Genomic DNA, 19,467 nt, shown 5'->3' on the forward strand with positions numbered 1-19,467 from the left:
TTTATACAAGTAAAGTACATGTTGGATGACAAAATGTCATGACAGGCCTGATAGAAACAGAAAATGTGTCAGTAAAATTTCCAAATGTCAAAAAATGCTATGCTAGACAAGGTTGGATATTTTTGTGTTGATAAAATGTATGTGAGAAATTTTGATGGAGCGCTTTTATTGATATAATAAATCATATCAAAGTAAACACAATGAGGTGGTCCGGGCACCGAAGACGTGGATGTCGATTAAGGCAGCCCACCGCACCTCTCCGATTCAGAGGGGTTGGGTAAAATTGCAGAAGACATTTCAGTGGAATGCATCCAGTTGTAAACTGACTAGGTATCTCCCTTTCCCATCCCACTTTGACTGGTTGGGAAAGCTTGCAGTTTATTAGGCTACAGATTAAACTAATTATGAACTTCACAGGGTGGTGAAAATGCAAGGTGATGAGCTTGATGCTCCATTTCAATAAATCGAGGGTTTTATTCTGGTGACACAAGACGCTCGGCTTCCGTTTGAAATTTAAAAAAAATAAACTCATTCATTTGGGGCGACAGGGTAGCCTAGTGGTTAGAGCATTGGACTAGTAACCGAAAGGTTGCAAGTTCGAATCCCCGAGCTGACAAGGTACAAATCTGTCGTTCTGCCCCTGAACAGGCAGTTAACCCACTGTTCCTAGGCCGTCATTGAAAATAAGAATTTGTTCTTAACTGACTTGCCTAGTAAAATAAAGTTTTTTTTTTTTTATTTAAAAAAATTGTCCATAATAATCTCATGTACCCACCCACACTGGATCTGCGAGCTGTTGCCTAGAACGCACATGCCAATATCAATGAGCACCACGACATACATTTCTTATTTTTTGGACAGAAACCCATTTAACTTTAACATTTTTATTCGATACATGGGAATTTAACCACAATATGCATTTGTATGTCCACTACGTCATCACGCACAGCCTTTTATCCATAACAAGTCAATTCAATGAAAACACATCTGGTGGGAAAAATGAACATTGTTTTTATGCAGATTATACAATAGTCACCTGAAAATCTATCACCAATTGGATGGAAACCTAGCTACTATGAACATTTATGTGTTTGGACAAGATAAAATACCTTCAAAGTACTCCTTCTCAAATGGTGGAGGAGATGGATTATACAGCCCAAAATCAACACCATCAAAAGCAATCACTGAAGTGGAACCTTCTCCGGCACACTTGGAAGAGAAATTGAACAAAGATGTCAACTATTCTAGCATTTTTAACTATGAAAAAGACAATGTGAAAATGGAACATCCTTTAATGTAAACCTATTATTCATTAGCTTTACCCAACCCAAGTCCATTAAGCTACATAGCCATTAAGCTACATAGGGAACAGGGAAAAAAATAAAAACACTTTTTTTTGTAGATTTTTTTTTTTTTTAAAGGATAACTGTAACAAAGGTCAGGCAAAACGACATAATTTACACAGGCCATTTACCATTACAATGTAACCATAGCTGATAGATCATAGGATGTCCTCTCCTGGAGTCCAGTCCAGAAGCTTCCTTGGATTATCTGCTCTTTTGTAGTGGACCACCCCTCCCAACTGTATAAGTTGATTTGATTAAAAAATAAAATAGTTGTGTCTCGTCATTTTTGAAACAAAGAAACATGTTTATGGAACAAAATAAATCTAAATGTGTGGTGGCAGAGTCATAGCCTGAGTGCCAGTCTGTTTGGGCTATAATGCCAACTCCTTGTCACTCATTGTCTTAGCTTGACAAGGACAGCAATGTAGTTGGAAAGAGCACAAACAGATCTAAGACGAGGTTAGCAGAGTTGGGAATGGCAGGTCACTTTATAAAAAGGCCTAAGAAAAAAGCCTAATAAATATCAATACAGCAATTAAAACAACAGAGGCCACTGGTAGAGTAATAGGTAGCAGAGGTCCATATATGTGTTGACAGCAGGAAGCACTCCAAGGTTTCATCCAAAATGGCACCCTATTTTATATATAGTGCACTAATTTTGACCATAGCTCTATGGGCGCTGGCCAAAAGTAGTAAATTGGGTGCCAGTTAAGCCGTAGCACAAATACCAGTCGCTGAAGAGAACGTAGTTGCCACTGACAGAAGCTTGAGGCATCCTAAGCCCACAGGGGAGATACGGCACTGCTACAAGTCCAAATAGAGCCTGTGAGTCTCTGGAGAACACGGTTGGCAGATAATCAAATGGGAAGCTTTGAGCAATAATAAAATGGGAAATTGGTAATCCATCAAATATGAGGTTTCACTCAGGAAACATCTGGGGAGGAAGAGAGAGCAGCTATGAATACAGATTCATGGAACAAAGTTCACAATACATTAAGCATGATACAGAAGTGACAGGGATCTTTATAAAGAAGGGAGGAAGCATGTCAGTGTTTCCCCTAGGTGTTTTTTTTCTTTCCGCAGTGGCAAGAGTCACAAAGGGGGAGGGGGTGTTCAGGTTCACTCGCCAATCACTATTTTTACATAGAAAAGTAACACAATTGGATGTTCTAAGTACACAGAAATCCTAAAACCACACCAGGAGACCACCTTTGAGGTCTGGAAAACATTAAGATATTTAGATTTAATGTTACCCTTTTATTCAAGTCATCACACACCTAGGACTGTTTGGTTAGCAATGATTCTGTAGCACATGTGATGGCATTTGAAAAACAATTGCCCATTGGATTGATGGAAATAATCATGATATAATTTTACCAGGTAGGCATAGGCTACTTTATAGCAAGTTAACATTTAATTGAGAAGGTTTTTGGGAAAGCCTTTCCATCCACCAAAACATTAGTCGCTACCCCAGTCAAAGTCTTGGGGTGTGGTGGCAACAATTAAGCAGCGGCGGTGCGATGCTGCTAAAATAATATGGGAAACACTGCACTGACAGAGGGAAGTTTATTACTCACAGCTAGCAGGTTGCTCTCCAAATCGCCGCATTAGCTGATCGTGAGTGAACTTAACGAAAGCATCATATTGCTCTGCAAAAAGAGAGAAAAAGGTCTGACAATAAATAGAGTGCTATATATTCTGCAGAGGTCACAAAAGCAGTTTCTCCAACACACCTGCTAGTTTTGTTGTCAATATTTCGTCATATTCTTCCCTTATCTTCTCCTCTCGTTCTTTAAGTAGTCGTTCACAGATCATCCCAACCTGTCTCAAGGTAAATAGAGGTTGCTCTTTTCTAGATGGGGAGACGGCACCAGAAGATGTTCCTATATAGAGAATAAGTATCCATTACCAAAGAGAACATTCTCAAAACCACATGTGAAACTTGACCAAAAAAAACGATGACATTAAATGAAGCCAAGCGACATACAACTGCAAGCTAACAAAAGGGATAACAATTGTTGTGAGGTAACCAATGGTTTCCATTTGATGAACCCCCTCAGATGTGTCTATTCCTCCTGATGTCCTTCCTGAGTAAAAGCAGACTGGACATACCTGGCAGACTGGATCCATTAAGGATGGAGCTATGGGGTTGTGACTCCAGGGGACAACAGCCCTCTGTCTGCTGAAAGCTGTTCTCCAGGTGCCTTCGCTTCTGCATCCGCTTGTACTCTTGCTTGATATTGTGCAGGATTTGCTCTGGAATGGAAAACAAGGGCAAGATGTGGTTAGGGCAAGCTAATCAATCATTCCAAATAAGAAATTGCACATCATACTCAAACAATATACCTTGTGAGTCATCTTGATACTTCACTAAGTAACTAACAACAATATGACCTTAATTCAAGGACAAAGGCTACAAAACACGAGCTATCCACTTCCGTAGCAAATGAGAACCCCATCCCAACCCCTGCAGGAAGTAATTCCACTGCACAGACTAGGCCATGTTCGACCAGTGGTGGAAAAAGTATCCAACTGTCATACTTGAGTAAAAGATAACTTAATGGAAGTAGTACCAAAAGTGAATGTAATGGCTTAAAATATGCCTAAGTATCAAAAGTATAAATAATTCATTATATTAAGTACATTTACAGACAGCCAGGGGCACACTCCCAACATAATTTACAAACTATGCATGTCCATCAGATCAAAGGCAGTAGGGATAACCTCTTGATAAGTGTGTGAATTACACAATTTTCCTGTCCTTTAAAGCATTCAAACTATAACAAGTGTTAGGGAAAATGTAAGGAGTAAAAAGCACATTATTTTCTTTAGGAATGTTGTGTAGTAAAAGTAAACAAAAATATAAAATAGTAAAGATACCCATAAAAAAAAGTTAGGTTTAGTAAAACTACTTAAAGTACTTTACACCAGTATTTGACTAATATATTGCCCATGCCATCATCCTGTTGCTGTTAAAGAAGTATTTATCAGATACATGTCTGGCGAAATGTAAAATGCTCATTTATAAGACCTATGCTAGCTAGCTTAGCTTGAAGGTTTAGCACCGGCCTCCTAGCTGCCGTTAGTTAGCAAGCTAGTTGAACAAACTGCTGTGTCTAAGTCACAGGTTTCAACAACAAATGCAAGAAGTGTTTACAAGTTTATCGGTAACTTACTGTAGCTACTAGTCATGTATTTGATATTGCTTAGCCAACTAGTTAGTAGTTAGCTACGCTAACATAGCTAATCTCACCAAGGTGCCCTAACAACACCTTTCATTCATAGATTCCCACTCCTGCCTTAAAATCTAGTAGCTATTAACTGTTGCTAACCCGTTGTGAGTCTGGACGACACTTCTCCAAATGGTGAGGGCTCCATACGCAGATATTTCTGGGGTGATGAAGTCGAGGCGGCTTGAGACATTGGGGTGCACCTCCTCCTTTTGGGGGACGCCTGGTTCATCAATGGATCGAAATCCATAGTCCTTTTCAAAGTAGCCCCACAAGCCATTCCGTTGGCAATATTATGGATCTATAAAAACGAGATAAAACTGTGGTTTTCGCTATCAGAGGGCACACCAGAGCTCCTGTGACTGGGTCCCTCCGCTGGCTTTCTTCGACTACGCTCAAGGGAAAATTCAGGTTATGCACAAATTGCTTCGTTTTTCACCTCTCGAGTCTTAATACCATCCAAAACGCAGACCCTGTAATGGCATAGTGTTAGTAGAAATTCATCCAATCAATTATTGTATGTGAATGATCATATAAAACCAGATGACAGTAGATTTTGGACAAATATTTCCTTCTCCCAGCGCCGTCGTCAAATTCTCTCCTCGATGACAACCAACATGGCGTCAAAACAACGTTCATTTTACATTCTGAGCTAATGGGCATGCGCACTTAACGAATCTCGTGTTAGTTAATGTAGTTTATTTTTGTATAAAGTTTATACTTGTTCATATGCAATACTTGGCGCCTTTGCACTACATTCCCCACATAAACCGTGAATGCCAAAAGCACTCGCCAATTTGAAATGGGTGTGTGCAATCTGGTATCCTTGGGACGTTCATTGAAATTGAAATGTTTAAGGTTAAGGTTAAGGTTTAGATAAGGGTTAGAGTTAGGTAAGGGTTAGGCTAAGGGTAGTGGTTAAAGTTAGGGTAAGGATTTCGGGTAGGGACGTCCCAAGGATTCCACATAGCATTGACCAATTTAAATGCCACAATACTTTCAAATTATTTACAGAATTGGAATAAAGTTATTAGTTATTTCCTAACGAAGAACAGAACGTTTGAAAACGTGTCCTCCAGTCATTGTCTCATTTCTGAATGTGCATATTTGATTCAACTTATTTTATTGTTCTTGTAAATAACAGTACTTTGCTAGATCTATTCTCTATTGTTCTGTGCTGCAATGTGACTTATTTACCAGCAGGAAGAAAGAACCATGAGCTGCGTTTAGACAGGCGACCAAATCCTGATTTTTTTTTTTTTACTCAGCTCTGATTTGGTTGGTCAAAAGACCAATTAGTAGAGAAAAAAGATCTGCCTGTTTAAACGCAGCCCGTGAAGTTTGCAGGAAATCTATTATTACAGCTAATCCCACAGACTTTTCAAAAGATTGGACAAAGTAACATATTCCTTAAACGTTTCTCGCTCATATGGGACATCCCCATGTCAGCAAACTACATACTTTCAGTTTAGGACTGGCCCAATTGTGTTTGAGGTGCACTTCCTTATTTAGATGTTGTTTATGTCCAGTTTCAGATATACCTGAACTAATCTCAGTTATACCAGAACTAAAGTCTCACGTAATACATCAGCTGCTCGATTAAATTCCTGGTTCATGTGTTAAAATAAGAGACGAGGAGGAGCACAAAAACGTCTCTCTTTGCAAATTACAGGCCGAATGTTCTCTCTTTTGAAATTCGAAAGATGCTAACACCAGCAAAACCATGAGTTGTCGAAACCAGTGACGAAAAATCTAACTATAATCAAATTGTAGTTGTCACATGCTTTGTAAACAACAGGTGTAGTGTTTACTTACGTGATCTTCCCAACCATGTAGAGAAAAAAAATATGAGTAAAGATAAATTGGCTATATAGGCAGCGGTGACCCCTCATTCAGGGCAGAATAAAATAAATATATATATTTTTTTGGGGGGGGGATTGCATGTTATTTTAGCATTATTACGTGTCACATATCAGTTTGCAAACAATGTAAAAATAATAATAATTCATTGTAAAGCCACTTACAAACATTGTCTCTTTTTTGCTCCCTTGAGTAAGGCAGCTCCAAAATGCAGGTGTTTCAGCCAAGCTTAGTGCTTTCTGTGGTGGTGGGGCAGCAAACGAAAAATACTGAGAGTAGGGGGTGGTAATGTTCACTAGTTGTGACGTGATTGGCTCAGTGTTCTGTCACTCATGGTGACTCTATGTCACCACCAAATCTAAGGGTAGAGCTTGAAAATTCAAGCCCCTTGGGTGCTGCCATAGAGTTACATTAGAAGTGCCCATCCAAGAAGTCTCAAGGTAAAAGGATGCCAAATCACGTTAGCTTTGATATTTTCAAAATCTTAGCTAGCAGTCATCATCATGAATCAAGTCTACAATCTACTGGCAAATCCTTTTTAATCCTTGCCATATGAAGAGAAATAACAAAGAGAAATTATAGATAAAACGTATCGGTGCTCATCTGCTATTGGACATAAACAAGTTGGAAATCGCAAATTCAACAATTTAGTGGTTTGGAAGGAATCAGCAGCTAACTGCAAGCATTGCAAAGAAATCACTAGCCTGCTATTCAGTGGAGTGGCTGTGTGGTCCCAAGTCTGGGATTAAGGGTCTCTTTTCCAAGCTTAAAATTATAAACATTCACCATTGGCCATGCTGTCAATCCAGCACGATTTCTGCCCCGCTGAAAACAACTGTTAACTCAGAACTGGGAAATCTGACTTCAGTGAGTTCAAGACAACTGGGAACTCTGGGAAAAAATGAGCTCCGACTTAGAAAATACGTTTTGAACGGTCATCCAACTCGGAATTGTAAGTCAAGAACCCGGGCCTCTTTCTAGAGCTACAACTTGAAGATCACTGACGTCATCATGATTCAACCTTGTTTTTGTTCTGAGTTCCCAGTTGTCTTGAAAGCACCATAAATCCAGAGAATGCTGGACATTGAGTCCAAACATTTAATGTATGCTGCTGCATAAATTATGTAATATGCCAGGGAGATATGTATACGGTAGTTAAGAAAGTAATACTAATTACTATGTTGTGTAGTAAGCTGTTTGTAGCCCATGTGCCTCACCCTAATAATTTGGTCTATTTTCCCTTCTTCATTTTGCCTACTGTTCTTAGTACACATGTAGCCTATAACCTGTTTTAGAGAAAAGTAATCATTGAATATTGTAAGAACTTTCATTGTCTGCTTATATGCCCCCTTTATTTATCCTACGGTTCTGACTTGGTGTACAGGGAGAACACTGTAAGAATGGCCGATGTTCTGAATTCTGTCGCTGTACATTTCAAAAGTGCTGAACAAATAGTTATTGACTACGTCCGTCCTAGCTCGTTCAATAATGTCTTAATCGAAATTACGGATTGCCTCTTATCTGCTTGTTGTCCCCTTATGCCATAGTTTGTCAAATCAAATCAAATTTTATTTGTCACATACACATGGTTAACAGATGTTAATGCAAGTGTAGCGAAATGCTTGGGCTTCTATTTCCGACAATCAGTAATATCTAACAAGTAATCTAACCTAACAATTCCACAACAACTACCTTATACACACAAGTGTAAAGGGATAAAGAATATGTACATAAAGATATATGAATGAGTGATGGTACAGAACAGCATGTACATCTCAATTGTCAGTAGAAATCACATTTGTTGAAGCAAGGCAGCCATATCAGCTATGTTTTTTAAAAGGCAGTAAATGAGGCTGAATGAACTGTTTCACTGCCAGACAAGGCTCCGCTGATAGCCAGGTGTAGCAGTGATAAACTGTTGGGACTACTGACACGACACTGCTGTTGGGACAGCTGTATGCAAGCCCTAACTGTTTACGGGCACCGTTTGTCACCGTTATAGTGCAATTAATGTATTATTTAGTGTTGTGTTGTGTAGTGGCTTTGCTGGCATGCAAAATCTGTCCACAAGATATTATACCTGAACTGACATCCTATGAAATCATGTTCATAGCATTGCCTCTTTCATGTGTCTCTGTTCATCTGTAAATCTGAACTGTTAAAAAAAAAAGTATTGTCTGTTTATAATATGCATAGCACTGCTATTAGCACTGTCAAAGTTCCACGTAGGGGGCCCTATGTATCAAGCGTCTTAGAGTATGAGTGCTAATTAAGGATACGTTTTGCCATTTTTAGATCACAATGGATGAGATTACATGGAGAGTGGGAACTGATTGGAGATCAATGCTCAATCGGAGGTGCTTTATACATACAACCCTAAAGCCCTCAGTTTATAACAATTGTATTGAATTATATTGTATTGTATTATAACAACTGTATTATAATTATTCATCCTGCAGGATTGTAATCCCAGCAGGCCTGTTCTGATTAACTATCTTCCAAAAAGGCCTATAAAGTGGACAATGCAGAGTTGCTGGGAAATTCCCATCCTGTGGATGTGAGACAGTGAGGGCAGTGTTGTATATCGTCCACAAGAGGGCGGGAAAGCGTCAGGAGTCCATGCTTCCCTTTAAAGCCAACTTATACTTTATCCAAAAATGTGGTCATAAGCTTTGTATGGGGGTGTGATGCGATTCCAAAGCCTCTAGAGGGGTGCAGAGGCCAAATCAAGCTCCATATCGCATCACCGTGCCCTCTCAAATTTTGTAACAATGCGGAGGGCTCTGTAATAGCTCCACATTGACATAATTGGTTGATGGTAGGTGGGTGCGGAAGGTCCTGTATAAACACAAATGCACTTCCTTGAAAACTTCCTTCACAACAGCTCTGCTCCACGAAGCCAAAAGGTGTATTTTCTCTGACTTCTGCAGGCTGCATCATAGCGTTCTATTCTTGGGAAAAAATAGATTTCTGTTCAGTGTCCTTTCTTTATTGCCTTCTTGAGTGGAGTAATAACATACCGTACCTGACATGGTTGGTGTAGGTGTATAAGCTATGGGTGTATGGTTGTATAAGTTATATGAGTGGATCTCTGCTTACACCTATTTGTGACAGATCTAACGCCTTGTTGTCAGAGATTACTTCAAAGAAAAGAGGAAGGAAGGGTGCTATTCGAACAAGACCTTGGGGTCACTTATTACAGTTTATCAAATTTGTTCTATTGCGATTTTCTTCTCTTTTGTACGCTGAACACACTATACCTACTAGCCTACAGCTTTTCATCAAATAATCATGAACTTGGGCAGAAGACATGATAACCAGCTGTGACTTTATTCAAAAGCTTGGAAACATTACATTGCAATATGAAAGAAAACTGTTGAATACCGCAGATTTTTTCCCCCCCCCAAAGACTTCTCAGATGCCACCACAGTACAGAAGCCACTTAACAGTTTCACATTTGATTTCCAACACTCAACATTACAAGAGGCAGCAAAGCATACTGGTAAACAGCTGTCGGTAGTAGTTTAACACCAAGATAAATGTCTAAAGAACAATGTTAACTGAGTGATAGTTCTAGATTAAAAGTCCTATATAATATAATTGAAAATGACCATTTTCATCAACACTGGTAAGAGACTCATTCTAATGTTTTGTCTGCTAACGAATGAAAGGCTTGCCTTTGATAAGAATGAACTGCAGTCAACCTAAAAACTGACAGACAGGCTATCTTCTTGTTTTGTTTATCTAAAAGCTGTGCTGTATGTCTACTCTAGGGTAGCTATTGTGATCTCCTCAAATATCAAAATAATCCTAATCAAGTTAAGTTATGTTTACGGTAACACTGACACAATTTGATGAGGTGTCGAACAGAAGGTAGATTTTAATTTTTTTTTAAATCAAATTGTAAAGTTATTCACAAATGTATCCATTGCATGTAGTTCTATGATTAGTATGGTAGTGTGGCCAGCACACTGCAACCAGATTTCAATTTTCATGACCTGTGCTCAAGCTTTAGCCATACAATACGTTGTTGCGTTGACAAACTGTTTTAAAGACAGACTCATAATGAAATCATTTTTTTGGAACTGTATTGTATGTAACACTGTAAAATTGTTTGGTATACATTCATTTTTTATTGAAAACATACCACTATACCCAAGAGTAGAGACAAAGATATGAAAGGCACAATACCTTATAATGACATTGTAGATTTTTGACTTCGTGAACACATCTCATAAGTATTTAAAGCAGATTTAGCTTACTGTGGCCTCAAATGGCACATTTATTTCATTAAATTGAAGACTATGGTTTTCAGATTCATCCAGCTTCTATATGAAAGATGACTCAAACAGTCAATGGAGCTGTCTACACAAAGTCAGGTCAGATTTGATTTCCTGTTAGTTATTTCTGTATAAAAAAATAAACTCAGACCGGTCGGTATAAAGAGAAAATACAAAGGCAACAGTTCCTCTGTCGCTTTATGGATCATACATGTCTTAAGTAAATTAAAGTTAGGCCCTTATATAAATAAAATTGAACTCTTCACACAACACTGTATATTTGTACATAACGCCTAGACAAAGCCAATGCCTGTTCTGGCTTCTCAAAGCCTAAATGATTTATCTTCTTTATGGAACACATATTGACATCTTGATAACATACTGAAACATACTTCTAATCTCAAAAACTTAATTAGCCCCTTATCCCATGAATGAATATATCATTGGTTCAGAACCTGAATTCACAGTACAAAAAAATATGCTAAGCCTTCAACAGTTTGATCATCATGAAGTCTATGGCCAACAGTCCCCATCCCACTGTCTTCATCACCTTTAAAAAATCTATTTGGCACTTAGGCACTGGAACACTATACTGGCACACCTCGTAAACATAAAACAATTAAGTAATGAACCGCTGAAGCATTTAGCTATGTGTGTAATTCATTACATCCTGTGGAAGGTCCATCCCCATCTCGTGACGCAATATCGCTGTGACATGATGATGACCAGCTAGACAGCTTCTGCAGATGTCTCAGTGGAGACAGACATGGTCACTTTGGCTATTTTCACAGTGGTCTTCACACAGCTCTCTGCAGCCCTGTTGGCAGCAATGTGCCTGTTCTGGCAGTCAGACTCCAGGCTATTGTCCAGCTGCTGGGCACTGCCCCGGCACGCCTGGCATGAGTTTAGGAAGGCGTGTCGCATGTCCTTGCTCCTCAGGGCGTAAATGATTGGATTGACGGTTGAGTTGAGCAGACAGAGCATGCTGGCGAAAGCAAACACTGTCTTAATATCGTCATCCATCTTCCAAAACAGGTCGTAGACCATGATGGCCAGCACAGGGCCCCAGCAGATGACCAGCACCACCAGGATGAGGACCAGTGTCTTGGCCAGGCGGATGTCCATGCGCGTCTGCTCAGGGCGCATGGTCTGCGACTTAGTCCCATCCGCCGAGTACACCACCAGGCTCTTCTGGGAGGTGCGGCTCAGCATGCGCACGGCGTGGTGATGGGCCTTCCACAGGATGTACATGTAGGCGTAGATGATGAAGAAGACGAGCACACTAGTCACCCCGATCCAGAACATCAGGTACTTCTCGTCGATAAGCGGAAAGATGTCTGAGCAGACCGAGTTGAGCTGCTTGCAGTTCCAGCCCAGCAGAGGGAGCACTGCGAAGACAATGGAGATAGTCCACATCACGCAGAAGGCGATGACAGCCTTGGTCCGCGTGACGATGCGCCTGTAGGCCAGGGGCCTGTGGATGGAGATGTAGCGGTCTATAGCAGTGAGAAACAGGCTTCCCACAGAGGCTGTGAACGAGGCGGTGACTCCGCCCAGCTTGAAGAGGAACACATTGGGGCTGTCTTTTCTGTGGAACACATGGAAGTCCAGAAAGCTGTAGACGAAGATGACGCTGCCCAGCAGGTCGGCTACAGCCAGGCTGCCTATGAAGTGGTAGGAGGGGCGGCAGCGCAGGGTGCGGGATTGGAGTATCACACACAGCACGATAAGGTTCTCCAACACCGTGAAGGTGCCCAGGGTGAGTGACATCACCGCCACAGCCAGCTGCTGGCTAGGGGTAAGGATCATGAAGCATTCCATATCCATGAAGTTCTCCCCACACTGGATTCCGGTTCCCTCATCTCCAAAGCCACTCCGGTTGCCAAACAGGTCTGTGGCATTGGTAGGGAAGAATGGGATGCCTTTGAGGATGAGTTCCTCATCTCCAGGCATTTTGTCTGGGAAAGAGTTACTGAGGAAAGCAGAGAGAGGCTTCTGGACGGACAATCCACCCTTAGTGAAGTCAGCGTTGATGGTGGTGTCATCATAGATGGCATCGTTGGAGCCCAGGTACTGCAGTCCAGATGTTATAGTCCGGAAGGTGGTGTCAGCCACACCATCTAGCACAGACTTCATGACTGGGCCTGAGAGGTGAACACTGCGGTTTAAGATGATTCCTGGTTAACCTATGAAATGATGAGAGAAATATTTGTGGACAGACATAATTATGTTTTTCTTTTTGTTCTTTGGATCCCCACTAGCTTTTGCAGAGGCAGCAGATATTCTTGCTGGGGTCCACAAAAAACACAGAACATGACAAGTAACAAAACACTGGTGCACTAATAGACAAGGACAGTCACACAAATAAAAAATACCATGATATACACACACAATAACAAATAAAATAATAATACAAACAATACAACAACAACCAATGATGTGTGTGTTAGAGTGTCTGTGTGTGTCCCCTGACAGTCCCCGCCGTTCCATGAGATGCTGTTAAATAAAATTGTAATGGTAGTTTTGCTTATTGCTTGAGTAATTGGAGATGGAATGGAGTTCCATGCGATCAAGGCTCTGAATAATACTGTGCGTTACCGTGAATTCTTTTTGGACTTGGGGACTGTGAAGAGACCCCTGGTGGCATGTCTTGTGGGGTATGTATGGGTGTCTGAGCTGAATGTTATTTGATACTCTTTTATGACAGTTTAACTGGCATTGAATGGCACTGAATCACATATTCCGTGGCCAAAATGAAACCATGTCTTAGATTGGGTTTTTCTCACATTGCTTGAATGAGCAAAATCATCAGGGTGTTTTAACTCCAACCTGCTATATCTCATTCTATAAATTATATTACTTTATAATTATCTCATGATAATCATTAGCCTGAGGGGCAGCCTTCTTTAAAAAAAAAATGTTGATAGAGTATGCTAACCATTAGGGATGGGCAAAGGATAAGCTATTGCCCTGCATGTCACACAGAGAGAAAATGCCACTCCTGTCAGATAACTCATGTGCAACAGGAGACAGTCGATTTTGTTCACGTTTGAATACATGAGATCACTAAACACGGCTCCTGTTATACATTCCCTTTACTGTTATTCTGTGCTATCGTTCTCATGCTTAGCAGTCGCCATAGGATGGTGCACACAGGTGCAGTCATACCGAAGCTGATGGGGTATACTGATGGGGTGTACTGTTATCTAAAAGTGAATGAAGCCTTTATAACGTTGGTTTATATTTTACTAAATGTATTTCAAGAGTCCTAAATTCATTATCTTAACTTTTAACTGCATTTACAATTTCACAATATTAGACTAACAGGCTAAATGCCCTACTTTGTAAACGTTAGTTTCACTTTCACCACTATAGGCTTCCCTTAAATTGGTTATTATTCTTTCAATGGGTTTCACCTTTTATTTTTCAAATTAATTCTAGATCTACTATTCAATGCCATTGTATAGGCTTCGTTAACGTTTAGGTTAATGTGTTGATGTCAATACAAATGTTTTTTGTTTGTATCGTTTTTGTACTGTGAAATGAATGAGAGTCCTGAATTAGGACACATTGGCCTAAATAATTTATTTTAGCCGAATAAATCGCAATACATTTAATTATACATGACGCTGTAATTTGGGGGGAAATGATTCCTTATTAAATTAAAACGGTAAATGAAATACAACAAAAGCATGTATTTACCTTCACATCGCTCGCTCAGGTGTTGACTTCCCTCCACCCAAACTGTCTCCAATCATTAATCCAACCTTGACGCGCTGTATCTGACTAAATAAATATACGTTTAATCATCGAAACAAGGAAAGGTAAAAACATTTAACATTATATAGAAAATATATTTATATAAGTATCTAAGTGGTAATTTATTGGTTTATAAGGTTTCTTGATGGGCGCTCATTTCCTTTGGCATCTGCGCTCTCATGTGCGCCCTTCGCACTGGTCTAAAGTTCTGGTTGCTGCGATGTCTGAGTTTTTTTTTGTGCGTATTTATGAAGCATTGCTTTAGAAAGCCACATCACGTGCTATGAAACGCGCTATGCATAGATTTCTATAACCAAGTGCAGGGATTTTGGTGCCGTCAAGTGCAAGAACAAGGGAGCATGCAGACACAATAAAAACACGGATTTTAGTCCCCAAAACCCATGCCATTGGACAAAAGGACAGCTGCACATAGCCTACTGTTACAGGTTCCGTGCATTATGGCTCAAATAGGTTCACTTACAGATAGGCTTTGTATAAGACAATCAGTCATTTTCACATCATTTCACTGTCATTGATTTGTCATAATGAAAAACGGCATTTACAATATTCTTGAAATTTAACTTGGTTGATTTGGTAAGCCATTGTTCATTACTATCATTATCGAATGAAAATCTTGGATTAAACAAGCTGATTGTGAATCCCACCAGTGGGTGATCTGTTGGGTGTTTTAAAGACAGTGGAACACACTGCATATAAATGACCATGCATTGTAACCTAGTCAGTGTGTGTTCATGAACTGGGCCATAGGAGCACTGTTAATGACCTCCTCAGTAGCACAGCATGTCAAACTATCATTAGGCTATTTGCATCATTAGGCCATGTTTTGCCATTCTTCAGGTACATTATCTGTTTCTTCTCAGACAGTCATGTTATTGATTAAGGACATTGCTGGTGGGATAGCACATTTTCAGTCTGTCTTTAAGATCAATTTCTGTAGATATTGACCTCAAAGGGCATACATCTAAAATGGGTCTGAGCACAGGGAAGAATACTCTAACAGAGTCTCAGAAGGATTGAAATTCCTTCAGGAAATACTGCGATTTCAACAGCCTGCCCAATTAGAAATCTAAAAAATATTTAACTGCAATGAATTATAAGGCTGGCTCTCTTTATGACTTTAATCATGATTATAAGCACAGACAATGAATGGATTCATTTCCATTTCATTGTCCATTGTCATCATTGAGTGGACCAACCTCATATACGTGGAAATTTATATTTTATTCTGCATCCTAAACCAGCCGGAAGAATGAATTGAATGGTCGGTTGGAGACACAAAAAACAGAACAAAAACAGAATTGGACATTGGATCCATAGGCAGCCTCGCCAGAGCGTGACAACCTTGTCTGCCACTTCAGCAATGAGAGAGAGGGAGATAGAGAGAGAGGCTCTCTCAGTATTGTGACAGCAGGGTTAATCACAAATGTGGCTGGGCCAGGAGACTGTAGTGAGTGTCCACAATGTTCTCTACAGTCAACACAGCTCTAAATGATGTTTTAATAGGCTGTGGGCGGCAGGTGACAGCTAGGTTAGCCGTGACAGGCTGAAATAAAAAATGAGCTCTTGGTTTATAATTGTTCATTTTACCCATTTACTAGTGTTCCTTTTTTCATTATACACACAGATATAACGAGAAGTACCTGATGTTCTGGATCGGGGTGACCAGTCTGCTCGTCAAACTTTTATGAGATGGAATTCAAAACTTTATTGAATTTATTGAACGAAACATAAAGTAAGTACTAAGCATTTCATTAACACATTCGTGACATTGTGGTAGAGCCTTAGTGGAATATGGAGGCTCCTGAGAGGAGGAAGGGGAGGACCATCCTCCTCAGTGAATTTCCTAAAGATCGTGAAACATTTAAAAAGTTATTATTTTGAGAAAACTATACAAAATATTTTCACCAAATAATTGATTAAAACATATTGTTTTTGCAACGAAGGTACATAGAAGCCTCAACAGCAGTCAGGGTAGCACCATGGTGCAGCCGGAGGACAGCTATGCTACGTCCTCCTGTGGGTACATTGACTTCAATACAAAACCTAGGAGGCTCATGGTTCTCACCCCCTTCCATGGACATACACAGTAATTATGACAACTTCCGGGAAGACCTCCTTTGACCTCTCAGAGCTCTTGCAGCATGAACTGACATGTTGTCCACCCAATCAAAGGATCAGAAAAGGAATCTAGTACTAAAAGCATAAGCTACAGCTAGCTAGCACTGCAGTGCATAAAATGTGGTGAGAGCTGACTCAAAGAGAAAGACAATCGTTGAACAGTTTTGAACAGATTCATTTCTTCAAAAATGAAGGAGGAGCAAGAGAGAGAGCGCTAGCTATAATTTGTACAAAAAAAACTTTTACTTACTTAGCTATCAAATGCAACTATCTAGTTTAGCCTACTCAAACACCCGGCTCAAATGGATGGATGCTATGTTAGCTAGCAGGCTATGACTATCCAACACCGGAACCCTTCCCAGGCAAGGTAAGCTTTTTGGTTTGACTAATTATTGCCACCGGGGCCCGCCGGTGTAACTGTTAAACTGCTTACTAGTTGTACACGGTGCTGCATGATTGTAGTGGGTTTACTAACGCGTTAGTTCTATTAGCTATGTGATTATGATGTTACTTTAGCTAATATTGTGACAACTATATAGGCTGTGTGTAGCATTTATGATATTGTCACGCCCTGACCTTAGAGATCCTTATTATTCTCTATGTTTGGTTAGGTCAGGGTGTGACTCGGGTGGGAAAGTCTATGTTTTCTATTTCTTTGTTTTTGGCCGAGTGTGGTTCCCAATCAGAGGCAGCTGTCTATCGTTGTCTCTGATTGGGGATCATACAGAAGTTGTAATTTTTCCTTTTGGTTTTTGTGGGATCTTGTTTTCTGTTTAGTTTCTTAGCCTTACAGAACTGTGCACTTTCATTTTTTTTGTCTTTGTTATTTTGTTTTGGTGTCATCAATAAAAAGACTGTATGCCTGCCACGCTGCGCCTTGGTCTCCTTCTACCAACGAAAGCCGTTACAGAAGATCCCACCAAAAATGGACCAAGCAGCGTGGCCAGGAGGACTGGACATGGGAGGACATCTTAGACAGTAAAGGATCCTGGACGTGGGAGGAGATCAAGGCCGGAATGGATCGTCTTCCATGGGAGCAGACGGAGGCAGCGAGGGAGGAACAAGGTTGACACTGGGGTATGCGACCTCGAAGCAAGCACAAGAGGCAGCCCCCCAAATTTTTTTTGGGGGGGGCACACAGGGAGATTGGCAGAGTCAGAGTTTAGACCTGAGCCAACTCCCTGTGCTTACCGTGGGGAGCGTGTGACCGGTCAGGCACCGTGTTATGCAGTGATGCGCACTGTGTCCCCAGTGCGCATTCACTGCCCGGTGCGCTCTGTGCCAGCTCCCCGCAGTTGCCGTGCTAGAGTGGGCATTCAGCCAGGACGGATTGTGCCGGCTCAGCACTCCTGGTCTCCGGTGCGTCTCTTCGGTCCAGGTTATCCTGCGCCAGCTCTACGCTTGGGATCCCCAGTTCACCAGCACAACCCAGTGTGGCCTGTGCCTGCTCCCCGCACTTGCCGTGCTACAGGGGGTATTCAGCCAGGACGCGTTGTGCCAGCTCTACGCTCCAGACCTCCAGTGCGCCTCCACGGCCCAGTATATCCTGCACCGGCTCTACCCACTATGCCTTCATAGCCCAGTGCGTCCTGTGCCAGCTCTCCACACTCACCAAGCTAAAGTGGGTATCCAGCCAGGACGCGTTGTGGGAGCTCCACGCACCAGGCTTCCAGTACGTCTCCTCAGTCTGGTGAGACCTGTTCCAGCTCCACGTACGAAGCCTCCAGTGATGATCCATGGCCCAAAGCCTCCAGTGATGATCCATGGCACGAAGCCTCCAGTGAAAATCCATGGCCCGAAGCCTCTAGTGATGATCCATGGCACGGAGCCTGCAGTGATGATCCAGGGAAAGGAGCCTCCAGCAACGGTTCTCAGTCCGGAGCCTCCAGCGACAGTCCCCAGTCAAGAGCCTGCAGCGACGATCGGGGAGGGGGGGCGACATCTGATTTGTTGTGCACTGAAGTCCACAAGTCAAGGGAAAATTTGAGAGGACCTGTGTGCACCTACGTTGTAAACGTTAATTCACAGGCTAGGTTGTGGCAACCTCATGATGGGTATAGGGAAAATTTGCAGTAGCCTGAACCTATCAATGTTATTTTGAACTAGGTGAATGGAATATGAAAGACAGTCCTCCAATATGCTGTAATAGAAATAAGGCCATGCTCATTAAAAAAAACTATTGTCCTCCCTCATCTTAAACGGCACCAACCGCCACTGTGGTGGACCTACAAAAAAGCTACTCTCATATGCGGTTTTTCATAGATGTGACCGGACCAAGTACTTTGAGGTTGCTCAAAAACGGAAAGGTGGACTAAACGAGTCAGGAGCAGGTATTCTTAATTGACCAAAGTTCTCTATTGAGGTTTTTTTCCCCTCTCAAACACTCCAACACTATCAAGGATGATCTCCCAAGGAAAACACAAATCTCCTTCTTTACAAGGGCAAGGAACAAAAAGGAGAGTATCTTTAAACTATAATATAAATCACGGGTGTGTTACCGCCTTAACGATCCATCCATGGAGAGCTCCCTATGGGTGGTCGTCCGGATCCGTGGTGGCCATTCCCAAGAGGTGGTGTGTCCCCATCTGGCTATTCTGTTGTTATTGTTTCTCTTACCGGCCATCCACGTGAGGGGAGCATGGCCAGTAAACAAGGGCAAACCTACGCCCGATTAGGTAGTACCGGAGATAATCAAGAGGTCACTTAATAGCTATGGCCTCTTTCTCTAAGGTAGCATATCTCTGTTCCCGATCACTGAGCTTCCTACTTATAAAGATAATAGGCCTCTCTGCTTTGCCTTCACCCTGAGCTAGGATGGCTCCAAGCCCCGTATCTGAGACGTCTACCTGCACA

The 19,467-nt window shown here is 41.3% G+C and overlaps 2 protein-coding genes across 3 annotated transcripts; both read right to left on the minus strand.

Annotated features, from left to right (window-relative positions):
* Positions 1 to 868: 868 nt before the first annotated feature.
* LOC112217498 (akirin-2) lies at positions 869 to 6,699 on the minus strand. 2 transcript variants are annotated; one of them, XR_002948475.2, is made up of 6 exons: positions 6,601 to 6,699; positions 4,679 to 4,877; positions 3,459 to 3,602; positions 3,080 to 3,229; positions 2,924 to 3,017; positions 869 to 2,280 (listed from the first exon to the last, which is right to left on the minus strand). XR_002948475.2 is itself a non-coding variant. In XM_024377819.2 (6 exons), exons 1-6 carry the CDS (start codon positions 6,604 to 6,606, stop codon positions 2,270 to 2,272), a joined length of 582 nt encoding a protein of 193 aa, XP_024233587.1. In that variant the 5' UTR covers positions 6,607 to 6,697; the 3' UTR covers positions 869 to 2,269. The 2 variants fall into 2 exon arrangements, 1 of the variants encoding a protein (XP_024233587.1); XM_024377819.2 differs by having other exon boundaries at positions 2,924 to 2,995; positions 6,601 to 6,697.
* Positions 6,700 to 9,744: 3,045 nt separating this feature from the next.
* Positions 9,745 to 14,731, minus strand: cnr1 (cannabinoid receptor 1). Its single transcript, XM_024377820.2, has 2 exons — positions 14,419 to 14,731; positions 9,745 to 12,902 (listed from the first exon to the last, which is right to left on the minus strand). Exon 2 carries the CDS (start codon positions 12,850 to 12,852, stop codon positions 11,446 to 11,448), a length of 1,407 nt encoding a protein of 468 aa, XP_024233588.1. The 5' UTR covers positions 12,853 to 12,902; positions 14,419 to 14,731; the 3' UTR covers positions 9,745 to 11,445.
* Between the last annotated feature and the right edge of the window lie 4,736 nt (positions 14,732 to 19,467).

This window comes from Oncorhynchus tshawytscha, linkage group LG18, assembly GCF_018296145.1.
Source record: "Oncorhynchus tshawytscha isolate Ot180627B linkage group LG18, Otsh_v2.0, whole genome shotgun sequence".
NCBI lineage: Eukaryota > Metazoa > Chordata > Actinopteri > Salmoniformes > Salmonidae > Oncorhynchus > Oncorhynchus tshawytscha.

Bases quoted from the DNA above. Each gene is read 5' to 3' on its own strand.
- cnr1 (XM_024377820.2), bottom strand. From the start codon at position 12,852: ATGAAGTCTGTGCTAGATGGTGTGGCTGACACCACCTTCCGGACTATA.
- LOC112217498 (XM_024377819.2), bottom strand. The intron at 3,603-4,678 runs GTTAGCAACAGT...TTTCCATTCCAG, and splicing joins GTCGTCCAGACTCACAACGG to AGCAAATCCTGCACAATATC. The intron at 2,996-3,079 runs GTGTGTTGGAGA...CTCTTTTTGCAG, and splicing joins ATTGACAACAAAACTAGCAG to AGCAATATGATGCTTTCGTT.